Source organism: Pelophylax lessonae (assembly GCF_965119305.1).
Source record: "Pelophylax lessonae genome assembly, chromosome: 12".
Taxonomy (NCBI): Eukaryota; Metazoa; Chordata; class Amphibia; order Anura; family Ranidae; genus Pelophylax; species Pelophylax lessonae.
The window spans coordinates 138,401,952-138,422,097 of NC_138779.1; the positions used below are offsets into that span (position 1 = coordinate 138,401,952).

A 20,146-nucleotide genomic window follows, 5' to 3' on the forward strand; every position below is an offset into this window, starting at 1 on the left:
AAAGAAAAATTTGAAAAATAGAAAAAAATGATAAAAGTCTATGTGATAAAAGTCCTCTTATTGAGTGTTCATATCAGAATAAAAGTGATTGTCCATCACCAATACGTTGGAGGATCTGTGCATGAAAACCGCCACCTCAATAGTAAAAATGCAATCTAACCAGCTATAAATGACCTTCTAATTAAAGAAAGGTCACAAAGAGCTCATGGGTAACAACTGCAGTTTTTTCTGCACAGACTTGATTGTTTTTTATATATTGGATAATACCCATAATATTAGATATCAGTCACTATTTATTTATTTAATTTTTGCACTATGTCAATTTGAATCATCCTATCATACCTTCTAGCGCAGCACATATTGTTACTGAATAATAATTATGTTAGTTTACTTCAAAATTCTTATATGGCTAAAGGAAATTTGTTTTACCTGTGCTGCTGTCCAAGCCAACACCCAGAATTGGAAAAATCTTCTCTCTGGCACCTATCAGAGGACCTCCAATTTCTATTGGTGAGAGTGTGTTTGTTAGAGGATGGAGGTACGCGCCTCCTACAGCCAACCATTGGTGTGTTTTAGGGTGTCTTGTTACAGCAAGAATGGGAACCTCCAGGCCAGATACTGGATCAACCATTAATGAGAAGTTTTGATACTGAGCTTGATGTATATCAGGAAGTTTACAATCCAATGGTAGACCTGTACTTGAACTTAGAGGGTATGTAATAAATGGCAGTACAGGTACTCCTGTTTTCCAAATGTCTCCTGTAAATTAACAGAATATATAACAAATAATTGTTAATCCTAAAAAACATATTAAAAACAATAAAGTATTGCAATCAAATATGTTTTGACTTGTGAGCAGTAGCCAAAAAGACATAGCAGCTTTACGTAAAGCAACCTTAGAGCTTTTTATGATGTGCAAAAGGCTAAAAGATGGAGATTATGAGACATTCAAACTTCAGCACTCAAAAAAAAGGTAAGGGTGTTTTAACTTCATTGTTGTATCGTGCATAGAGTAGGATTTAATTATACGTGTTTATCATATTTACCATAAGATGAATCTGCAGTTGAAATCAATTGAGAGGTAGTAGGATCATAACCAACATTCCCAGCTATAGGAAGGACCTTTCCAGTGTCGCTGTGTACAAAGTAGTTGCCTGGAACTGGTGTCAGATAATGACTAGAAAGCAGCATAACGCAATGTGGCGTTGGAGTGATTAGTCCAAGTACTGGATCCAAACACACAATGTCACTCTGCTGCAAAGATCCATCTAAAGCTTAGAGAAGAAAACAACATTTAAATGATCACTATTCCAAAGTGATAAATGCAATTATTTCCAGGCAAAATGGCTTTCTAAGAAACTTTAAATACTATATTACCAAAAGTATTGGGAAGCCTGCCTTTACATGCACATAAACTTTAATGGCATTCCAGTCTTAGTCCATAGAGATCCCATAGGGGAATATTGAGTTGGCCCGCCTTTTGCAGCTATAACCGCCTCCGTTTTTCTGGTAAGGCTGCCCACAAGGTTTAGGAGTGTGTCTATGAGAATTTTTTTTTTTTTTTTACTATTCTTCCAGAAGTGCATTTGTGAGGTCAGGCACTGATTTTGGACAAAAGGCCTGATTCGAAGTCTCTGGTCTAATTCATCCCAAAGGTGTTCTATCGGGTTGAGGTCAGGACTCTCTGCAGGCCAGTCAAGTTCCACCACCCCAAATTTGCTCAACCATGTCTTTATGGACCTTGCTATGTGCACTGGTGCTCAGTCATGTTGGGACGGGAAGGGGCCATCCCCAAACTGTTCCCACAAAGTTGGAAGCATTAAATTGTCTAAAATGTTATGGTATGCTGATGCCTTAAGAGTTCCATTCACTGGAACTAAGGGGCCAAACCCTACAACTGAAAAACCCCCCTCCACCAAATGATTTGGACCAGTGCACAAAGCATCACGGACTGTGGAAAATGTTGCATTTTATTTGCAAATCAAGGTCCCAGAGTCTGGAAGAAGAGTGGATAGGAATAGAATCCAAGTTGCATGAGGTCCAGTGTGAGGTTTCCACAGTCAGTGATGATTTGGGGAGCCATGTCATCTGATGGTGTTGGTCCACTGTGTTTGATCAAGCCCAAAGTCAGCGCAGCCCTCTACAAGGAAATTCTAGAGAACTTCATGCTTCCCTCTGCTGACCAGCTTTATGGAGATGTTGATTTTATTGTCCAGTAGGACTTGGTACCTGCCCGCACTGCCAAAAGCACCAGTACCTGGTGTGCTGATCATGGTATCACTGTGCTTGACTGGCCAGCTAACTCGCCTGACCTAAACCTCATAGAGAATCTGTGGGGTATTGTCAAGAGAAAGATGAGAGACACCAGACCCAACAATGCAGATGAGCTGAAAGCCGCCATCAAAGCAACCTGGGCTTCCATAACACCTCAGCAGTGCCACAGACTGATTGCCTCCATGCCACGCCACAATGATGCAGTAATTAATGCAAAAGGAGCCCCGACCAATTATTGAGCGCATAATATACTGTACATGGACATACTTTTCAGTAAGCCAACATTTCTGTATTAAAAATCCTTTTTTTGTTGGTCTTATATAATATTCAAATTTTCTGAGATACCGAATTGTGAGTTTTCACTAGTAATACACCATAATCATCAAAATTAAAATAAAGAAATGCCTAAAATGTATCACTCTGTGTGTAACGAATCTATATAAAATATCTGAGTTTCACTTTTTAAATTGAATTACTAAAATAAAAAAACTTTTTGATAATATTCTAATTTTATAAGATCCACCTGTATATATCACATCACTATGGATTGTGAAGCATCCTATTTGTTGTCGGTTTGCTCTTCAAATACTGTAATTGAACAGTAATAGGAATAAAGTTATAACCTTTTAAAATAATTCTTAACTAAACCCCAGGGAATGTAGAGTAATTAAATATAAGTTCACGTTAAAAATAAATAAATAAATGCACATTTGTGCAAAATGCACAATATTGTGCATTTATTATTTTTTTGTAGTAGGAGCCTGGAAAGCATTGCACTAGCGATCAGTAGATCACTGATGCCATGGAGGTCTCATGCATATTGTCAGTGTATTTTCTTACTCGTCCATCCTGTATGGGTAAGCCCATACTCCCTGACAGGGAGACTCAATGAACTACCACAGCGTTCCACAGCACCATGATAGTTCATTGAGAACTACAAGCCAACAGCTGCTAAGGATGTCAGGGCATCTAGTTCAATCAGATACACAGAGCTGTTTTCAAACAGTGACAGCTAGTACTGGGAACTTCTCCCCATACTGCTGCCATGGGGGAGGAGGGATAAGGGGGGGAGGAAGGGGGGGGCAACAGGTGGCGGCCACAGCACTGGGTACATGTTACATGATCCACCCTAAAACTGTAATATGTAACATGTTCCCAAAAGTGAACTTATCCTTTAAGGATAAACTCCAGGCTGAAAAACACTAATTTATGAAAGTATGTGTTCATCAATAAATAATGAAAGCAGAGTTCCACCCAAAAGGGAAAGTTCTGCTTTAAGCACTCCCCTCCCCTTCCCCTGCCACATTTGGCATGCATGAGACTTATTTGGGGGTAAGTGGGTACCTAGTTTTGATAGAGTCTGGTTTGATGAAGCACGCTTAGTCGTGTGAAACGCGTCATCCTTTTGTCCCCTGCATGATGCCAGTTATATCCTGTGCCTTTCTTTACTTTAGTAATAAATTCTGATTGCATCCTATGGGAAGTAAGACCATTCCTCTACTCTTCTTACAACTGGAATCTGCAGCAGTGGCAGGGTGTGCACCCCAGCAGGATTTTGTTCATTTCAGCCTATGAGAATCACCTGGAGCAGCGATTTCTGTCTTACTTTTGATAGATACCCGCTCCTAGGAGATCCGAGGGAAAGTTATTCTCTCCCCCTCCCTCCATGCAGTCTTTTGGGACACGTCACAGGTCCCAGAAAACTGCTGGACCATTCAGCAGGTGCAGCAACTCGTGCATGCGCAGTGCACATCCGACTGTGAAGCCGCAAGCTGTCACAGCCGGCTGCCCACAGTTGAAATACCGATGCCAGGGAGAGGGGAGGGACAGAAGCAACAGTTTGGGTGACCACATCAGTGGATCCTGGGACAGGTGAGTGTGTGTTCGGTAAAAGTCAACAGCTACTCTTTTTGTAGCTGCTGACTTTTAATAAACACAAAAATGACTAGAGCTCCTTTTTAAATGCATATTTTAAAACTACTTGTGTAAGTATCTGAATTTGACTTGGTATCAGCTTTTTGAATCCCCTATATAGTAAAGCTCAGACTGGCATATAAGGGTGCAACAAGTGTAGCCAATTATTTAAACTGCAATGATCATCTTCTAACAAAGTGCATGCCCATAGGAGGAGAGAGCAGACTGACAGAGAGGTCAGCTTGTCAGTCAGCTGCTTTTCCTTTACTGTTTAGTCACAGGCTGGTGCAGGAACAAGACCTAGTTGTATTAAAGTGTATATGAAAAATCAGTATAAGGCAATATCTTAATAAATATGTTTATTTATTTAAAGTCCCATAAAACAATTCAATGTCAAAAACGCAATGCAGGGGCGTGCTTTCCTCATGGAACTGTGAGGACGCGTTGGTTGAGAGCTCTGCCAGAGGCTGCTATCTAAGTGTCTCAAACTTCCCTCCACACTAATTGCTGTTTTCTGACAAGCATGGCCAAATATTCGGTACGCTCCCTGCCCACTAAGGGTTCGTCCTCCGGGTCCAGAAAACGATTTTTGGCCCCGGAACCAGAGGATTCCTAGGACACTGGTGAGCTGATCCATTCACAGCATGGGGCGGCTCCGCCTCTCATCATTGCCAGTCTTCCCGCCACAGCTCCCCTGCATCATCCTGTGACAAAGACAGCAGACATTTCTCACCCAGCAGAACAGAGGTGGCTTCCCTGGTCAGTGGACTCCCCACCAAGCTTGAGCTAGCCTCCATGCTCCACTCTTTCCACAGTATTTCTGCACTAATGTACCTTTTTAATTCTGTGTTGTATTGATGTCGGGTTATATACCCTAATGCCATATATGTTTTTTAAGTTGTACCAATAAACAAGGTTTTTTATATATAATTGATTGTTGTTTTTGATCGTCCTTCTCCCAATTGGCCTAGAAATCCCCAACTTTTCTTTCTATGTTGTCATGCTCCAGTCTCTGGAACTCTCAATTAAAAAAGAGGTTTCTGCAGTCAGAGCAGATCTGTCACAAGTTATCACAAGTTATCAGTGGTGTACCGCAAGGTTCAATGTTGGGACCCTTACTTTTTAATATCTTTATAAATGATATAGGGTCTGGGATTAAAAGTAGCATTTCAGTCTTTGCAGATGACACCAAGCTTTGCAGTGGAATAACTTCTTTACAGGATGTCTCCAACTTACAAGCTGACCTCAATGCACTTTTTCATTGGGCAACTATGTGGCAAATGAGGTTTAATGTTGATAAATGTAAAGTTATGCACTTGGGGGCTAAGAATATACATGCATCATACATACTAGGTGGAGTAGAACTGGGGGAATCCATAGCAGAGAAGGATCTGGGTGTTCTGGTAGATCATAAGCTTAGTATAATAATAGCATGCAATGCCAAGCTGCTGTTTCCAAAGCAAGTCATTTCTTGTATTAACAGAGGCATGGACTCCAGAGAGAGAGATATTAAGGGGGGATATGATCACCATGTATAAATACATAAGGGGTCCATATAGTGAACTTAGTGTTGAGTTGTTCACTTTAAGGTCAACACAGAGGACAAGGGGGCACTCTTTACGTCTAGAGGAAAACAGATTTCGTCTCCAAATATGGAAAGGTTTCTTCACCGTAAGAGCCGTGAAAATGTGGAATAGACTCCCTCCAGAGGTGGTTCTGGCTAGCTTACTAGATTGCTTTAAAAAAGGCTCGGATTCTTTCCTAGGTGTACATAACATAAATGTGTACTACATTTTTTTTTAGGTAAAGTTGATCCAGGGAATATCCAATTGCCTCTCGGGGGATCAGATAGGAATTTTTTCCCCCTGCTGTAGCAAATTGGATCATGCTTTGCTGGGGTTTATTTTCGCCTTCCTCTGGATCAACAGCTGGTATAGGATTGTGTATATGGGATTGTATGGTTGGGTTTTCAATACTGTTTTTTTTTTTTGGTTGAACCGGATGGACTTGATAAAGCGCACAGCGTGAAACATGTAGTCATGGCAACCATATAGCTTGTGGTCCAACCTGGTTCCTGGTATTTCCCCGCAAGTGGCTCCTGTCCGGCTGATGTCACCGCTACGGAACTACAGTAGAGTCCTTTCATCCTCACGCCGGCTGGTTTCTGGCTTTGTGCACACACTGCTCAGCAGTCTTGGGAGACTGACCTCCTCGCACTCGTGTTGCTTGCTGCCAGGTGCCCTTGTCCACTCCAGCCCAGGGGGATGTAAGCATTTTATGTACTTTGTTTTTCGGTTATCAATACCAATAAACTGTTAACCCTTTCTATACTGGATGTTCACCTGACTTCCTTATCCATTGCATCCCGGTGTGGTTCATGCGCTGCCTTCCTCATGTACTTGTGTCTTTTTTCAACCTGACTAACTATGTAAGTTCTCTCCAGGGTTGAAGAGACCGAGCACAGTCTCGACACCCACGTGGCTGCGATTAAGGACCTTCAACTGAACCAGAAACCGGCAGCTATCGCTCAAAGGATGGCCCTTTACAAGATTGAGGACCAGGAGAATAGAAACCACCAGAATAATATTCGGGTCTGCGGCCTCCCCGAAGTCATTAGAGATGAAGACTTCCCAGCCACCATCCGTGGGATCTTTATTAAGCTGCTGGGTAACCCCGCCGACCATCCCCTGTGATTGGATAGAGTACATAGAGCCCTCCGTCCCCGCAACTTGTCCACTGACAATCCCTGCGATGTGATCTGCCGGGTACACTACTATAAGGAAAAGGAATTGATAGTGTGGAGGGCGAGAGAGGCTGCCTCCCTGGAGTTTGATGGGGTTACTTTGGCCCTCTTCCCAGACCTGGCGAGGGAGACTCTGGACTGCTGCCGTGCACTGAAACCCCTCACTGACAAGCAGCGACAACTTAACATCCCATACCGCTGGGGTTTCTCCTCGTGCCTCATAGCCACACAAGATGGGAGATCTGCTACCCCTCGTTTCCCTGAGGACCTTGACAAGTTCTGCATGGACATTAATATCACTGTTCCAGAGCTGCCCGGCTGGCAGGAAGACATCCCCATCTTGGAACCCTCTGTGGAACCTGTTTGGCTCAAACCTGCTCATCCACCCATTAATCCTCACTTAAACTGGGTTAAACATCCTTCATTCTCCACCTTCTCCTTCTTTATTCACCTTCTACAGGTCCCTTGCACCAGAGCCTTACCATCCTCATCCTCATTGATGACTGTTGTACGCGCTCTCCCTGCCTCAACTACCGTTTTATACACCACGGATATACGGGTTTGGTAAGAGAGGGAGATGTCTGTTTGAATGTTCTTGTCTTTGATTGTTTTGCATATTACTCTGCTATGCGTTGTACCTCTGTACTGTACTGGTGATATGTTCAATTTAATGAAGGTGTTTCTACTAATGTTTTGGCATCATTGCAAAGGGACGTTTTTCTCAACGCAGCAATGCCTCCAGCGGGCTTTTGCTTCCCCTACCAGGCGCACTTCATATCCTGTTTTAGCCTATTTTCAGGATATGGCTCACATCTCTCCACAAAGGGATACACCCGGTCCTGGTCTTGTCTAGTCGGCGCCTCCTGCGGATCACCGATGGTCGAGATGCGGGACACGGGCAGACCCACATTGATGGCACTCAGTTGCAGCGGGTCTCCCCTGCGTCAGCAGATGCCTGGCGTGTTGTTTGTTTTATTTCTGACCTTTTTTTTTTCATTCCTTAGCCTTTACTTTCTCCCTTTCTTCCTTCTCTTCCTTCCACATCAGGGGTAAACTTATTGAAAAAGAGAGCGCCTGTCCCAACATGAGTTCCTCTTAAAGGATATACGGGCATTAGAAAGCTCTCTAAACTTTCTTCCTCCAAAACCTTATTACACCAACTCTCACAAAAGAGAGAGGCATTAAAACAGCTATACCACACTGACTGCAAACGCACCTTCCGAGGGATATCGCAAAAGTTGTATGAATGGGGAATAAACCCAGCAAAATTTTGGCTAGACTTCTCAAACAGCAAAAAACAGCCTCCTATATATCTAAAATTAAATCTTCGACTGCCATGAAACTAAGGTCATTGCTGGAATTTTTCGCTCATTCTATCAACAATTGTACCATGTGGACCAAAACCCCACCCGCACACCGGATAAACATACACGGATTCAAAACTATCTGACTAAAGCCAACCTCCCAAAACTCCCTGATTCCACCCTCATTGCCCTTATGGCGGCACTCACTCCTGATGAACTGTTCAAGGCTCTCGCCTCCATGACTCCTGGTAAGGCCCCAGGACCAGATGGTCTGTCGGTTTTTTACTATAGGACATTTCAGGATGTCCTTATCCCTCACCTCACCTCCTACGCTAATTCACTAAGACTTGGTGGTCCCGTTCGCCCTGAGATGCTTCATGCCCACATAACAATTTTACCCAAACCCAGTAAAGACCCTACTATTTGTGGCAGTTACCACCCTATTTCCCTGTTGAACATTGATGCCAAGATATATGCGAAGGCCCTCGCAAACAGACTGCTTCCTCTGATCCCACAATGGATTGCCAATGACCAAACCGGTTTCATTCCTGGATGGGAAGTCCGGGACAATTCCCTGCGTACCCTGTCCCTGATCTCATACGTGCGTAAGACTTCCCAGCCCACCCTCTTGTTGTCCACAGATGCAGAAAAAGCATTTGATAGGTTGGACTGGGAATTTCTTCAGGCTACACTGCTTTCCCTGGGAGTGGGTCCACACATGATGAACCTGATCAACGCACTCTATACCTCCCCGACTGCTCAACTTCGCATCAATGGCACCTTAAGCGACTCTTTCACGCTTTACAATGGTATAAGACAGGGATGCCCATTATCTCCCCTCCTCTTCACCATCTCCCTTGAGCCTTTCTTAGCTACTGTCAAACAAAATCCCAACATTCATGGCATTCAGATCGCTGGCCATGACATGAACATAAGTATGCCGCCTACGCAGACGATATTTTATTTTACATCCAACAACCCCGAGCTCTTCTCACTTACATTAGTTGTCCCGTCCAGATAGCATGTCTCCTCACACTCCCAGCCCTTCCGTTGTCAGTGGGAAGTACAGCAAAGGTGGAGGTGGAGCAGCTCAAGACAAGAAGTTACAGCTTCCTTATCCCGGGGTCTCCATGCACCTGATTGGTTGCTGGGATGCTAGACGGGCCCAGCAACCAATCGTTTTGACAGGCGGGACTTGGACGTTCTGGGAGCTCTGCCATTGATGCAGGCATTTACCCGAAGACTATCAGACTGTCCCTTAAGCTGCCCGGGCCCCCCTGCTGAGCTGAGGACACAGGGCCGGTATAACAGGGCCAGTTGTACTGGCCTATCAGCGGCCCTGGGTACTGTAAATATCTCCTAAACTTGCACCGTTTAGAGGATAATTACATTGCATGCAGCCGATGACTTGGATTGTGAAATGTTTTCAGGATTACAGAACACGTCCAGTTAAATGTGACTAACTACTAGCTATAGCATGACCTGGGTAATTGAATAAATCAACCTCACAGTATGAATAAAGTCTAAAAAAGAAAAAAGGTTGAGCTGGAGGTAACATAAAACCTCAATCTAACCTATAACAAACAGATACCCCTAAAACTATACCATATATATTTGACTGAAAAAGGTAATATTTTCACAATAAGTATATTAATTGTACTTCAATAATACCACCAACATAGCATCAAAAGTTTCCATGCAGCCTATACCTATGTAACAGCAGCCAAAAGGGTTGCCCAGCTGCATCTTTTCGCTAATAAATTGCCACTCATTTCCATAACAATTGAAAAAGTGTGCAAATCTTTAATCATCAGATACTGTATATTCTATATAGTATAGGTATGTTTTAAGTTTGTTGGCTAGTCAAAAATTCTGAGTGATTTATAAAAGACAGTTGATTCTAAAATGTTTCACTGCTGTTTTTTTACTAACATAAAGCAATGTGTTAAAAGATGTGATTAACAGTATCACACATTTAAAAGATTAAAAGAAAAAACACAATTGGAGATAAGCTTACCTATAAGATCTCTTTTGGAGAGCAGTCTAGTTCTGTCCTTATTGACAAGGTATGCTCCGGTCCCTTCACCCAACACACCCCACAGTTTGAGCCTGTTGCTTTCCTTCATCACAGTTGTGTACATTGTATTGCAGGCTGTGTCAAATTGTGCAAGATACCTACAGAACAAGTATGCTGAACATTGCAGCATGAATAGCATTTAAACATTTACTATTAAGTGCCATTACAAATGCATAAATTCTTGGAAATTGAGTACAGTCCCCATTTAGTTTAGGGGCCAAGCAAACAGACTCCCTAAAGCAACATATGCTGGACATTGCAAAAAGAAATGACACACAGACATTGGGGTCTATTTACTAAAGGCAAATAGTCTGTTCACATTGCAAGGGAATTTCCTCCTGAGTTTAATAAATGTGGTGCTTTCATTTTGCAAAAAATACCCAATCATGCACAAAATAAATGAAAATGAAAAAAAAAAATGTATTTTTGCTTGCATGTGAGTCGATGCTGGAAGTCAGCAGAGTTTCACCTAATTCTCTACGCTTTGGGGCAAATTCGCTTGCAATGTGAACGGCCTATTTACCTTTTGTAAATCAAACACCAATAAATCAAGCTAGGAATACCAGAACATACCCTGCCAGTGCCCAAATATCCCAACAAACTTAGTATTTTCCTGTATTACAGAGAAAAGTAGGTCCCCTAACTGCACCCCCCCCCCCCCCCATGCAATGCTCACATCCCACAATGTGGGTCAAATAATGCATAAGCTGCATGTTGGCTTGAAGCTGGATTGGAACTCAAACAAAAAATGTTATATTTCCCTTTCAGATTCCCAACGTTAATTTGATAAAATAAAACAATTCAGTTTTAAGTGGCTGATACAATATGGTGCCTACTGTGGTCAACATGTATCATTTCTGTTTGTGATGTACAGCTATAGGCTCACTTTGTGTCCACTTAATGAGGTTTGGTAAATACAATTTAATGAGGTTTGGTAAATAAAAATGACCATGTATTGAAGTGGCTGTAAACCTGTGCTTGTAAATGAAAAGTGAACAATGCATATCCTCATATAGTGTGTACTTGCCTTAGTACATATCACCTAGTGGGGATCCTGGCTGCCCTCTCCTTCCTCTGCTATCTGCATTAGTCACTTCAGACAGTTTTTACTGACACGATGCAACACCATGTTAGTTTCTGCAGTTTTTGCAGGTGACACTACTTCACCACCACCACAAAAACATGAGTTTGCCCCACAACACTGGGAAAATGGTAACAGACAATGGATTCCCCCTGAACATAGACTCTCTGTTCTTCAAATTTTGCTCATGAGTACCAAAAGGGCACACAACCCAGTCAGGAAAAATAAACAGCATATAACATAATGCCAAAAAAGATGATCCAAGTTTATTTAATAAGGCCTACACTCACAAACAATAAAAAAAACAAAAACTACGCTAAAGTGCAAAAAAACCCTCAATTACATAAAAAGAAAGAGCAGCGCTTACTAACACCAAGGTACCAGTGTACAATTTAAATAGTGAAACAAACGGTATTGTGCTGCCTAAATGTGTTAAAAAAGAGCCTATCCATTTAAAGTGATATCAAGTCTTTAATGTTTTGTTTTTCTTTTTTGTTAAAAATAACAAACATAATAAACTTACCTGCTCTGTGCAGGGGTTTTGCACAGAGCAGCCCAGATCCTCCTCTTCTTGGGTCCCTTACCAGCGCTCTTGACCCCTCCCTACTGTCGAGTGCCCCCACAACAAGCAGCTTGCTATGGGGGAACCTGAGCCAAGCCACTACTCTGTGTCCATTCAAACAGGGAGCAGCGGCTTGGTTCTGCCCCCCCCCCCTCTCTCCTCATTGGCTTACTGACTTTGATTGACATCATTGGGAGCCAATGGCTGATTCTGTTGACGCTGGAAACCATTGTCTAAGGAAGTTTCCAGCGCATAGAAGGTCACATTTGTTCACCTGGACTCGGCTTGGGAATGCTAAGCATGCTTAGACCTCCATGTCATTGGGGTCTGGGAGGCACATTAGGTTCACTATTACAAGACAGAAGATCTACATGGTTGTACATCTATGGGGCATTATTTTGTGTGATTTATTCACCTGTGGGAATTCATTTACATTTTGGAACTAGTGTTTCACAATCTTAAATATTTGCTTAAAATATGAAGTATTATTGTTTTTCGTGAGCTACTGATGGAATTAAAATTGGATCTTAAAGGAATAGGATCATTTTTTAACACAATGAGGCAGCACAACACAGTTTGTTTTACTATATACTCACAAACAGCAGCAAACAACAAACACATTGTATCATGCCGCTCAACACATGTGCATGAAGATGTCAGATCACATGCCCCATCTTACATGATTCATCAAAACTGATAGCTTCAGGGGAACCTGAACACAGGTTCTGACCACAGTGGTACACACAGTGGGTTGCAGTTTATTGGTACAACTATCCATAGTTTAGAAACCAGTATACTGTAGGTGAAAATATCAAAAATATAAAAAAAGGTTTTAAAGGCCATAGCCAGTTCCAGCATTATGTCTTAGCACACAATAAAGATCTCACAGGCCTTAAGGTCAATTGTGTCACATAACTTAGAATCATTGGAGCAGATTTGTCCCTGCAAAAATGTCCCTTCGTGATGTACTAATCCATCTGGGCTGGTGGCAGCTGGTGTAGGTCAAAAAAGAATTGCCAGTAGTTGGTTTTGTATAATTTTTAGCCTGAATGGTGGAGTCCATATGGTAAAGTTCTAGGTCTAAAAAGCCTAAAGAATGGTTGTTATGAATGAATGTAAAGGAAAGGCCTAAGGGGTTGTTGTTGCAGTATCTGACAAAATCCTCCACCTGGGTTGAAGTACCACCCCAGATGATAAGGATGTCATCGATAAAGTGACCATAAAAACAATATTGGCAGTAAAGGGGTTGTTCTGCTAGATGTGTTTTTCCTTCCAAAAAGCCATTGTCAATTTGGCATAGGAGGTGCAAAATATGCACCCATAGCAGTGCCATGAATCTGCAGGTAGTAATCATCATCAATGGTGAAGTAATTGTGTGTCAGACAAAAGGATGTGGCTTCCAGGAAAAATGTGGCCTGTGCTGTATGTAACAGGGAGTCTTGAAACAAAAAGTGTTGTATGGCAGTAAGGCCGACCTGATGGGGGATGAACGTATATAAGGAATTCATGTCCAAAGAAACCCAAAGGTAATGGCTCTCTCAGGAATATGGTCTAAGGAGTTCCAGGAGGTGGTCCCCATCCTTAATATATGAGTGTTGTTCTTGTACTAGCGGTTGGAGAAAAAACGCTAGTAATGCTATCTATGGTGACAACTATGGGTCTACCAGGAGGGATGGTTTGATGTTTATGTACTTTGGGCAGATGGTAAAAGTAGGGTGTTTTTCAGTTCTTCAGCTTCTGCCTTAAATTTAGGTAATGGAACTTTGGTACATCGCATGCTCGGAAACATGTTGCCTTCTGGTCCTGAGCCCTGCCTGCATCATTCTGCTCCTAGCTGTGTTCCCCGCTGTGCTCCACCTGCTTCAGAAAGGACTTTGGCCGGCTTTCTCCTCCATTCAGGGACTCATGTCACATTCCACCTGCTGGTATTCTGGACCTACACTCTTTGATGTGCTTGTTTTTTACCTATCTATTGTAAGTAGCACTGTTGTGGGGTTTATTAAAATACATCATCTTACTGCACTTATAGGCGCTTGTCTGCTTTTGTTTTCAGCTTTGTCTTTATCCCACTGATTGGACAGTGAAGGAACATAACTACACCAATGAACTCATTACATTGCTTTCTCTTCTTGTCAGCAAGTTCATAGTCTTAGATTGTCAATATTGTACAGTAGAATCTCAAAGCCCTATCTCTCCATCTTCCAGTGTAGGTCCTACTGTACAGGGGTATACATGAGGATAACAAATATCTTTATTGATTATGTTACTAAATTACATGGTCATTTTTTTTTTTAATCAGACCAGCACAATTATAAGCTTATTTAACAACAAAAATGAAATGTAAAGATATTTGGAATCGTCTTCTGCCTCCAAAAACCTTGACGTCCCAGTGCTGGACCTATCATGGGTTTCTGCAAATTCTGTTCTGAAGGGTAATGAGTAAGTTGTAAAATGTTATCACTGGAAGTAGAGGTAAATGTGGTTATATGCATTGCCTCTATGATGATGTTTAATGAGGTGAAATATTACCTCTTTACTCACCTTTGCCATCTTATTGTACATTGCGGGTCCCTAGAGACTGAGCTCCCAGTTTTATCTTTCATCACCTCCAGTAGCCTGACAGATTCCCTCAGAGCTGAATTAAACATAACACAATGTTCCTCGTGAGATTTCATGTCCTCCTGTAAAGCTCGCAGCTGTTTTTTCAAGATTTCTTCGTATTCAGCACCCAGCCTCCTTCGTTTGGCTATCTCTAATTCTGCCTGATTCCAGAGTAAAAGGAGAGATGTTCATGAGATGTAAAATATTATCAATAAAGTGGGTTTGCAATGCTCCTTAATAATGCTATATGATCAAGATCCTTCATTATTTTTCTCTGGCTATGTAAACTCATTGTTAGGTAGCAGTTTACTAAAACCACATGAAAATGTTTACATGCAAAACGTGTAACAAAAATGTAATAGTGAGTGAATTTTGGCTGGTTCATCGGCGGGCATGCATGCACTATTTTTTACATGCAATTGGAAAATACTTGCATTATTAAAAAATAGTTCTATTTCAAATTGTATATTTAACATATTTAATTGCGGCATCATTCATGGGTTTGTGGTAAATAAATGCAAAGTATCTTTGTCATACATGTATAATCTGCAATGCGCAGCCTATAGTCAAAATCCCTACTGTCCCCTTTACAGTGTTAAAATAAAGAATGGACCGTTTGGACCTCTCTATAGAATTCTAAGTTTAAAACATATGCATACCTCCTGTTTTTTCTGAATATAGCTTTCCACTATTGAACTGCTGTATCGGTTTGGGTAACCAATCATGCTCAGTCGCTTCACGAAAGTCTCTTTTAAGGTACTCACTTCATATACAAGTTTTTCATAGAAACCCTTTACCTACAAAACAAAACATAGATTTATTTACATCTGAGCTAGGTAGAACTCACAGGAGAAAGTCTGTTGTGGAAAAAACAAAATTACATATAGGGGTTGATTTACTAAAGGCAAATAGGCTGTTCATTTTGCAATGGAATTTTCACTTTGTAGGGTTTTTTTTACCTTAGCTTAATGAATAGGATGAAGCTTTGCTGACCTTTATCATCATGCAAACAAAAAATACATTTTTTTTCCTTGCACATTATTGGGTATTTTTGGGTAAATTTTAACCACATCCACGTAAACTTAATGGTCTGTTTGCCTTTAGTAAATCAATGCCATAAACTCATAAACACACACAGACCCTCACAGATTATTTGTATGTTTACAATTATACTGTGTATGTATTTCACAGAACAATTTTATGAATTATTTTATGAATTATGTAATTGTCATGAATAATGATCACATAACAATAGTAATATTAATAAACATTATTTTATATAGCACCTTTAGAGCCCATTCACACTAGCACGACTTGTGAGGCGACTTGTGTAGCCCCCAGGTCGCTTGACATAACAAAAGCAATGTTAATCAATCAGTGCCGTCTTAATTGGCACTACTGAAGTCGCTCCGACTTCAGAAAAGGGTCCTGTACTACTTTGAGGCGACCTGTGATCCGACTGTCCCATATACTTCAATGGGAGTCGCCTCCTTATCTTAATTGAAGCGACTTGTTATCAGACTTTCCAGGAAGAAGAAAGAGATTAGCCAGGCATTCCCCACAGACAAAGTCGCCTGTCTCTTCAAAGTAGTGCACAAGTCTCTTCCAAGTCTCTTCCAAGTCTCTAAACAAGTCTCTTCAAGTCACGGGGCGACTTTCTGGTAGTGGTAGTGTGAACCGGCTCTTAATGGTAGCTTCTCAAAGCGCTTTACAAGAAAAAAGTTTGTCTAAAGAAAAATGTTTTTAGATTTGACTTGAATGAGTTTAGAAAATATAACTCTCTGATGTTCTTTGGAAGTAAATTCCAGAGTTTTGAAGCATAGCAGAAGGCTCTGTCTAACTAATCTTTATAATATCAGCATTTGTGTTTCTGCTAAATACACACCTCTTCTTTAAGCTGACCAAGCTTGAATGTGACCAAATGGGATTGCTTCAGTAGGATATCATAGAATATGTGTGTGTCAAAACTTTCCATATCCACCTGTTGTTCATAATCCCAAAATTCTTCATCTTCAAGGAATTCTAAAAATGGAAATTTACACATGAAACTATTATTCAGTATAAATTTAATTCAGTGTTAACCCACTTTCCCCATTTATCTGAAGTAAGGCTTTCCATGCAATAGATGATTTTGTTGCCAGTCTACATCTGTCTATTAAATTCTATATATTTGCCTTTAACAGTCTGTGTCAATGAGGCGGATTTAGGAAAAGGATTGAGAATTTTCAAACAATAAATTATGTAAATATTCACTTCAGTTATCCAGCAATGTTAAAGCAAATTCAAATTTCATATTTATCAAATAATTGGGTGTTCAAAGTGAGCAGGAATTTGCATTCCACAGGATTGGAAAACTGAAGTTTTACACTTTAATTTTGAGAAGATTCTTAACTTCTTTAGCAAATCAGCAAAAATGTGTCTTTTCATGCCAGATCATTAAAATCTGTAGGAAGGGTATATACAGACATGCCAACCCATTTGTTGAAGTACAGAATAACATTTTATTTGTAATTTACAAGACTATCCAATATGTTTCAGAGGTTACAAGTGTCCCCCTTCTATAGGGCTGAAGGGGTGCGGTCTGGCCTGAAATGTCCAGTCCACCCCCCAATCTTCTGTTTTTTCCTTTAGCCTTCAAAAGGGGGAAGTGCATCAGCATGTCTTGTGGATAACAAACAAAACTGTATTCTGAACCTTCACAAGTGGCATGTCACTTCTATCCTGCACCCCTCAACGTGTTTCCATAAGGACTGTGTAAACTAAAAGCGTTCTAGGACTAGTAGAGCTTCCTACTAATCTTCACATGGTACTTATGAGAAATTATAGCATGCTTAGCAGCCCAGTGCTCCTCACTTTTACCATTGTGTGAAACATTATAACCTTTTCCCCATCTGAAACAACCATCTATCTTTCTAACATAGTTTGGTGCTTTAATTCAGCTAACACCAATCCTCTTTGATTTCTAAAATCCCTTTGAATGTCAATCTAATAGACCTATGTAGGTTGTAATATCTAGAAAAGTGCAAAGTCTCTTAAATAACACGGTGGGACAATTCTGTCTGAGATGGTGGCTACCAGTTATTCTAGCACCAACATTTTACAACAAAGGCAAACAAAGGAAAACTAGACTACAGAGTCGATACAATATGTTTGATTTAGTAATAATAAGTCAGACATTGGGATGGAAATTATTAATAACGTTATCTAATAACTGTTCCTATAAATATAACATATTCTGCAAGGTACAGGGGAGCCCCCACACTCTCGGATGGGATTTTCATTATATATTAGGTAGTGATATGATAGTTCATTCTTTTTTCCGCACACATGCAATGAGTAAACAATATATCCATTGTGCAAAATATAAAAGAATATGTTTAAATATGCTACAGCAAACCATCATGTGTTTACGAAGTCCATTTAGAACTAATTATTTAGAACTTTTTTTCATATATTGGTATAAACATATGTAGCGGACCCCCAGAACCCCCTAGGGCCTAGTGATGACCTTCAGAGGCAGAGAGGGCTACATACCTCCTGTGGGTGTGGATTGTCAGGCATGGTGGGTAGTGATGCGGGTAAAATAAATGTTGGGCGCCAGTCACTTTTATGCTGAAGTAAAGGAATAGTTTATTTCTTCACAACAGGACAAGAATAAACCGGGGGAGAGAGGGGTAGGGTCCAGGACACCCTTTAAGAACAGTCTATTAGGCAGACTCCTATTGCAAAAGACAGGTTATTCAGACAGCAGTACAGGATAGCAGACCTTGAGAACTATTAGGCATCCATGAGCTTCAGATTGATCTGGGAGACATCTTCTCTCCACTAGACACAATCCCTTTTTGTGGTGGTCTGTACTGTCTGGACAGCTATCCTCCATAAGATACAAGCAGGTTACTCACACAGGTTACTGGATGTCTGTGGATGATCTTTCCCTTGTGGGTCGCTGGCTCTCCTCAGCAGAATCCCAGGTATCTGACTAGGCCTCAGGCTTCAGGCCTAGTCAGCAGCAACAGCAGCACACACCCTTCCCCAAGGGGGGAGGGCGGGAAGAGAGCGATCATTGGACCTCCCATCCTTTTTATAAGATCCCCCACAATGCCGTAGTGACACTGTGATTGGTTGAGGGACACCTGAACATTAACAGTTTGTTTAACTGTAATTCTCACTCTAGTGCCAGAGGCTACAGTGCCACCTACTGACGGAAGGGAGAAACGCAGTCAAACAGATTAGAAGGGAAGTCCAATTAAACCACAGAATAATTACAGCCAAGCTAAGTAAGGCTCAGCAAACTAAATTTAACAGCAACCTTGCATAAAGACAAGGGTGCTACACATACCAATAAAGTAACGAAAACTTTAGTAAGCCCTTTTAGAAACTTTTTTCAATTTTTGTTTAATATACTATCGGTATAAATGTATATATTTAGACAAAAACATTTAGTCATACAATGCTTTGGTAATGATAGTGTTATTTCTTCACCAGAAGTTTTTTTTTCTTCCTGGACCAGATTTTAAATAGAGATATTTATTGCAAGTAAATGTGTATTGACCAGATAAAGTGTCTCCTCAAAATGCATCATGACTATAAATTTTATATCACATTGGTGGCCATGTTAGAGAGTGTTTATTCTTCTAATATGATGATGACTGATAATGGCCAACCTTTGGGGATGAAGTGGGGATATCCACAGGCAGACTCTACAGTTTCTCCTTTTTAAATGACTAAGCAGCCCTTGTCAAGACACTATATAATGTGTCTAATTTACTTTTATAGGTTAGTGATTTTAATTTGGGCATACTAAACACATGATGGTTTAGTGAGGTACATTTAAATGGGTTCTCCTAAGTTTTTCACTAAGGCCCCGTTCACATAGGGGCGATCCGACTTCGGGGGGCGACCTCCGAGGTCGCGGTGCGAGCAGCACGCCGCGACCTCGGAGCGGCCGCCATGGACTTCATAACATTGAAGTCTATGGCGGTCGCCTCCGGGTCGCCCCAAAGAAGCTCCGGACCCTTTTTCTAAGTCGGAGCGACTTGTGTCGCTCCTATTAGAACGGGTCCGCAGCTTCCCTATGGAAGGCGACCTACGGCGACCTGTGAGGCGACCAGGTCGCCTCACAGGTCGCCTTAGTGTGAACGGGGGCTAAAGCTTATCTTCTATCCGTGTTTATTATTACTTTTTCTCTTGGAACTATCAACAGTATTATAAAATAGAAAACATTTAACTTAACTAAATAATTTTGGTAATACAGAATAGCCAAACAAAAAATTCTACAAAATTCCCAAGTCATGTAGCAAATTGAGCTTACTCTGGCATTTCTGCTTGCTGGCCTGTTCCCATTTTTTGTCCACATGACCTTTTATTTTTGTCTTTGGGTGAAGTTTCTTAGCAGTCATTACTGTTGATCCTTTTGATGAATAACTGTCTAAATTATATTTGAGCTGCAGTTTTCTAAAGCGAGGGATGGTGATAACCTTTTCTGTCCAACCCAAGTCTTGAAACCAGACCTGTCAAATACAACAGATGAAAGCAAGTAATATGAAAAAAAGGATAAAATAATATTCTATAACTGAATGTTCTAAGCAAA

The 20,146-nt window shown here is 41.1% G+C and overlaps 1 protein-coding gene across 1 annotated transcript; it reads right to left on the bottom strand.

Annotated features, from left to right (window-relative positions):
* Positions 1 to 409: 409 nt before the first annotated feature.
* LOC309568921 (uncharacterized protein) lies at positions 410 to 14,609 on the bottom strand (the record flags this gene model as incomplete). Its single annotated transcript, XM_082274693.1, has 4 exons — positions 14,497 to 14,609; positions 10,253 to 10,410; positions 1,047 to 1,274; positions 410 to 759 (listed from the first exon to the last, which is right to left on the bottom strand). The coding sequence occupies exons 1-4, from the start codon at positions 14,601 to 14,603 to the stop codon at positions 410 to 412; spliced, it is 843 nt and encodes a 280-aa protein (XP_082130819.1). The 5' UTR covers positions 14,604 to 14,609.
* Positions 14,610 to 20,146: the final 5,537 nt, after the last annotated feature.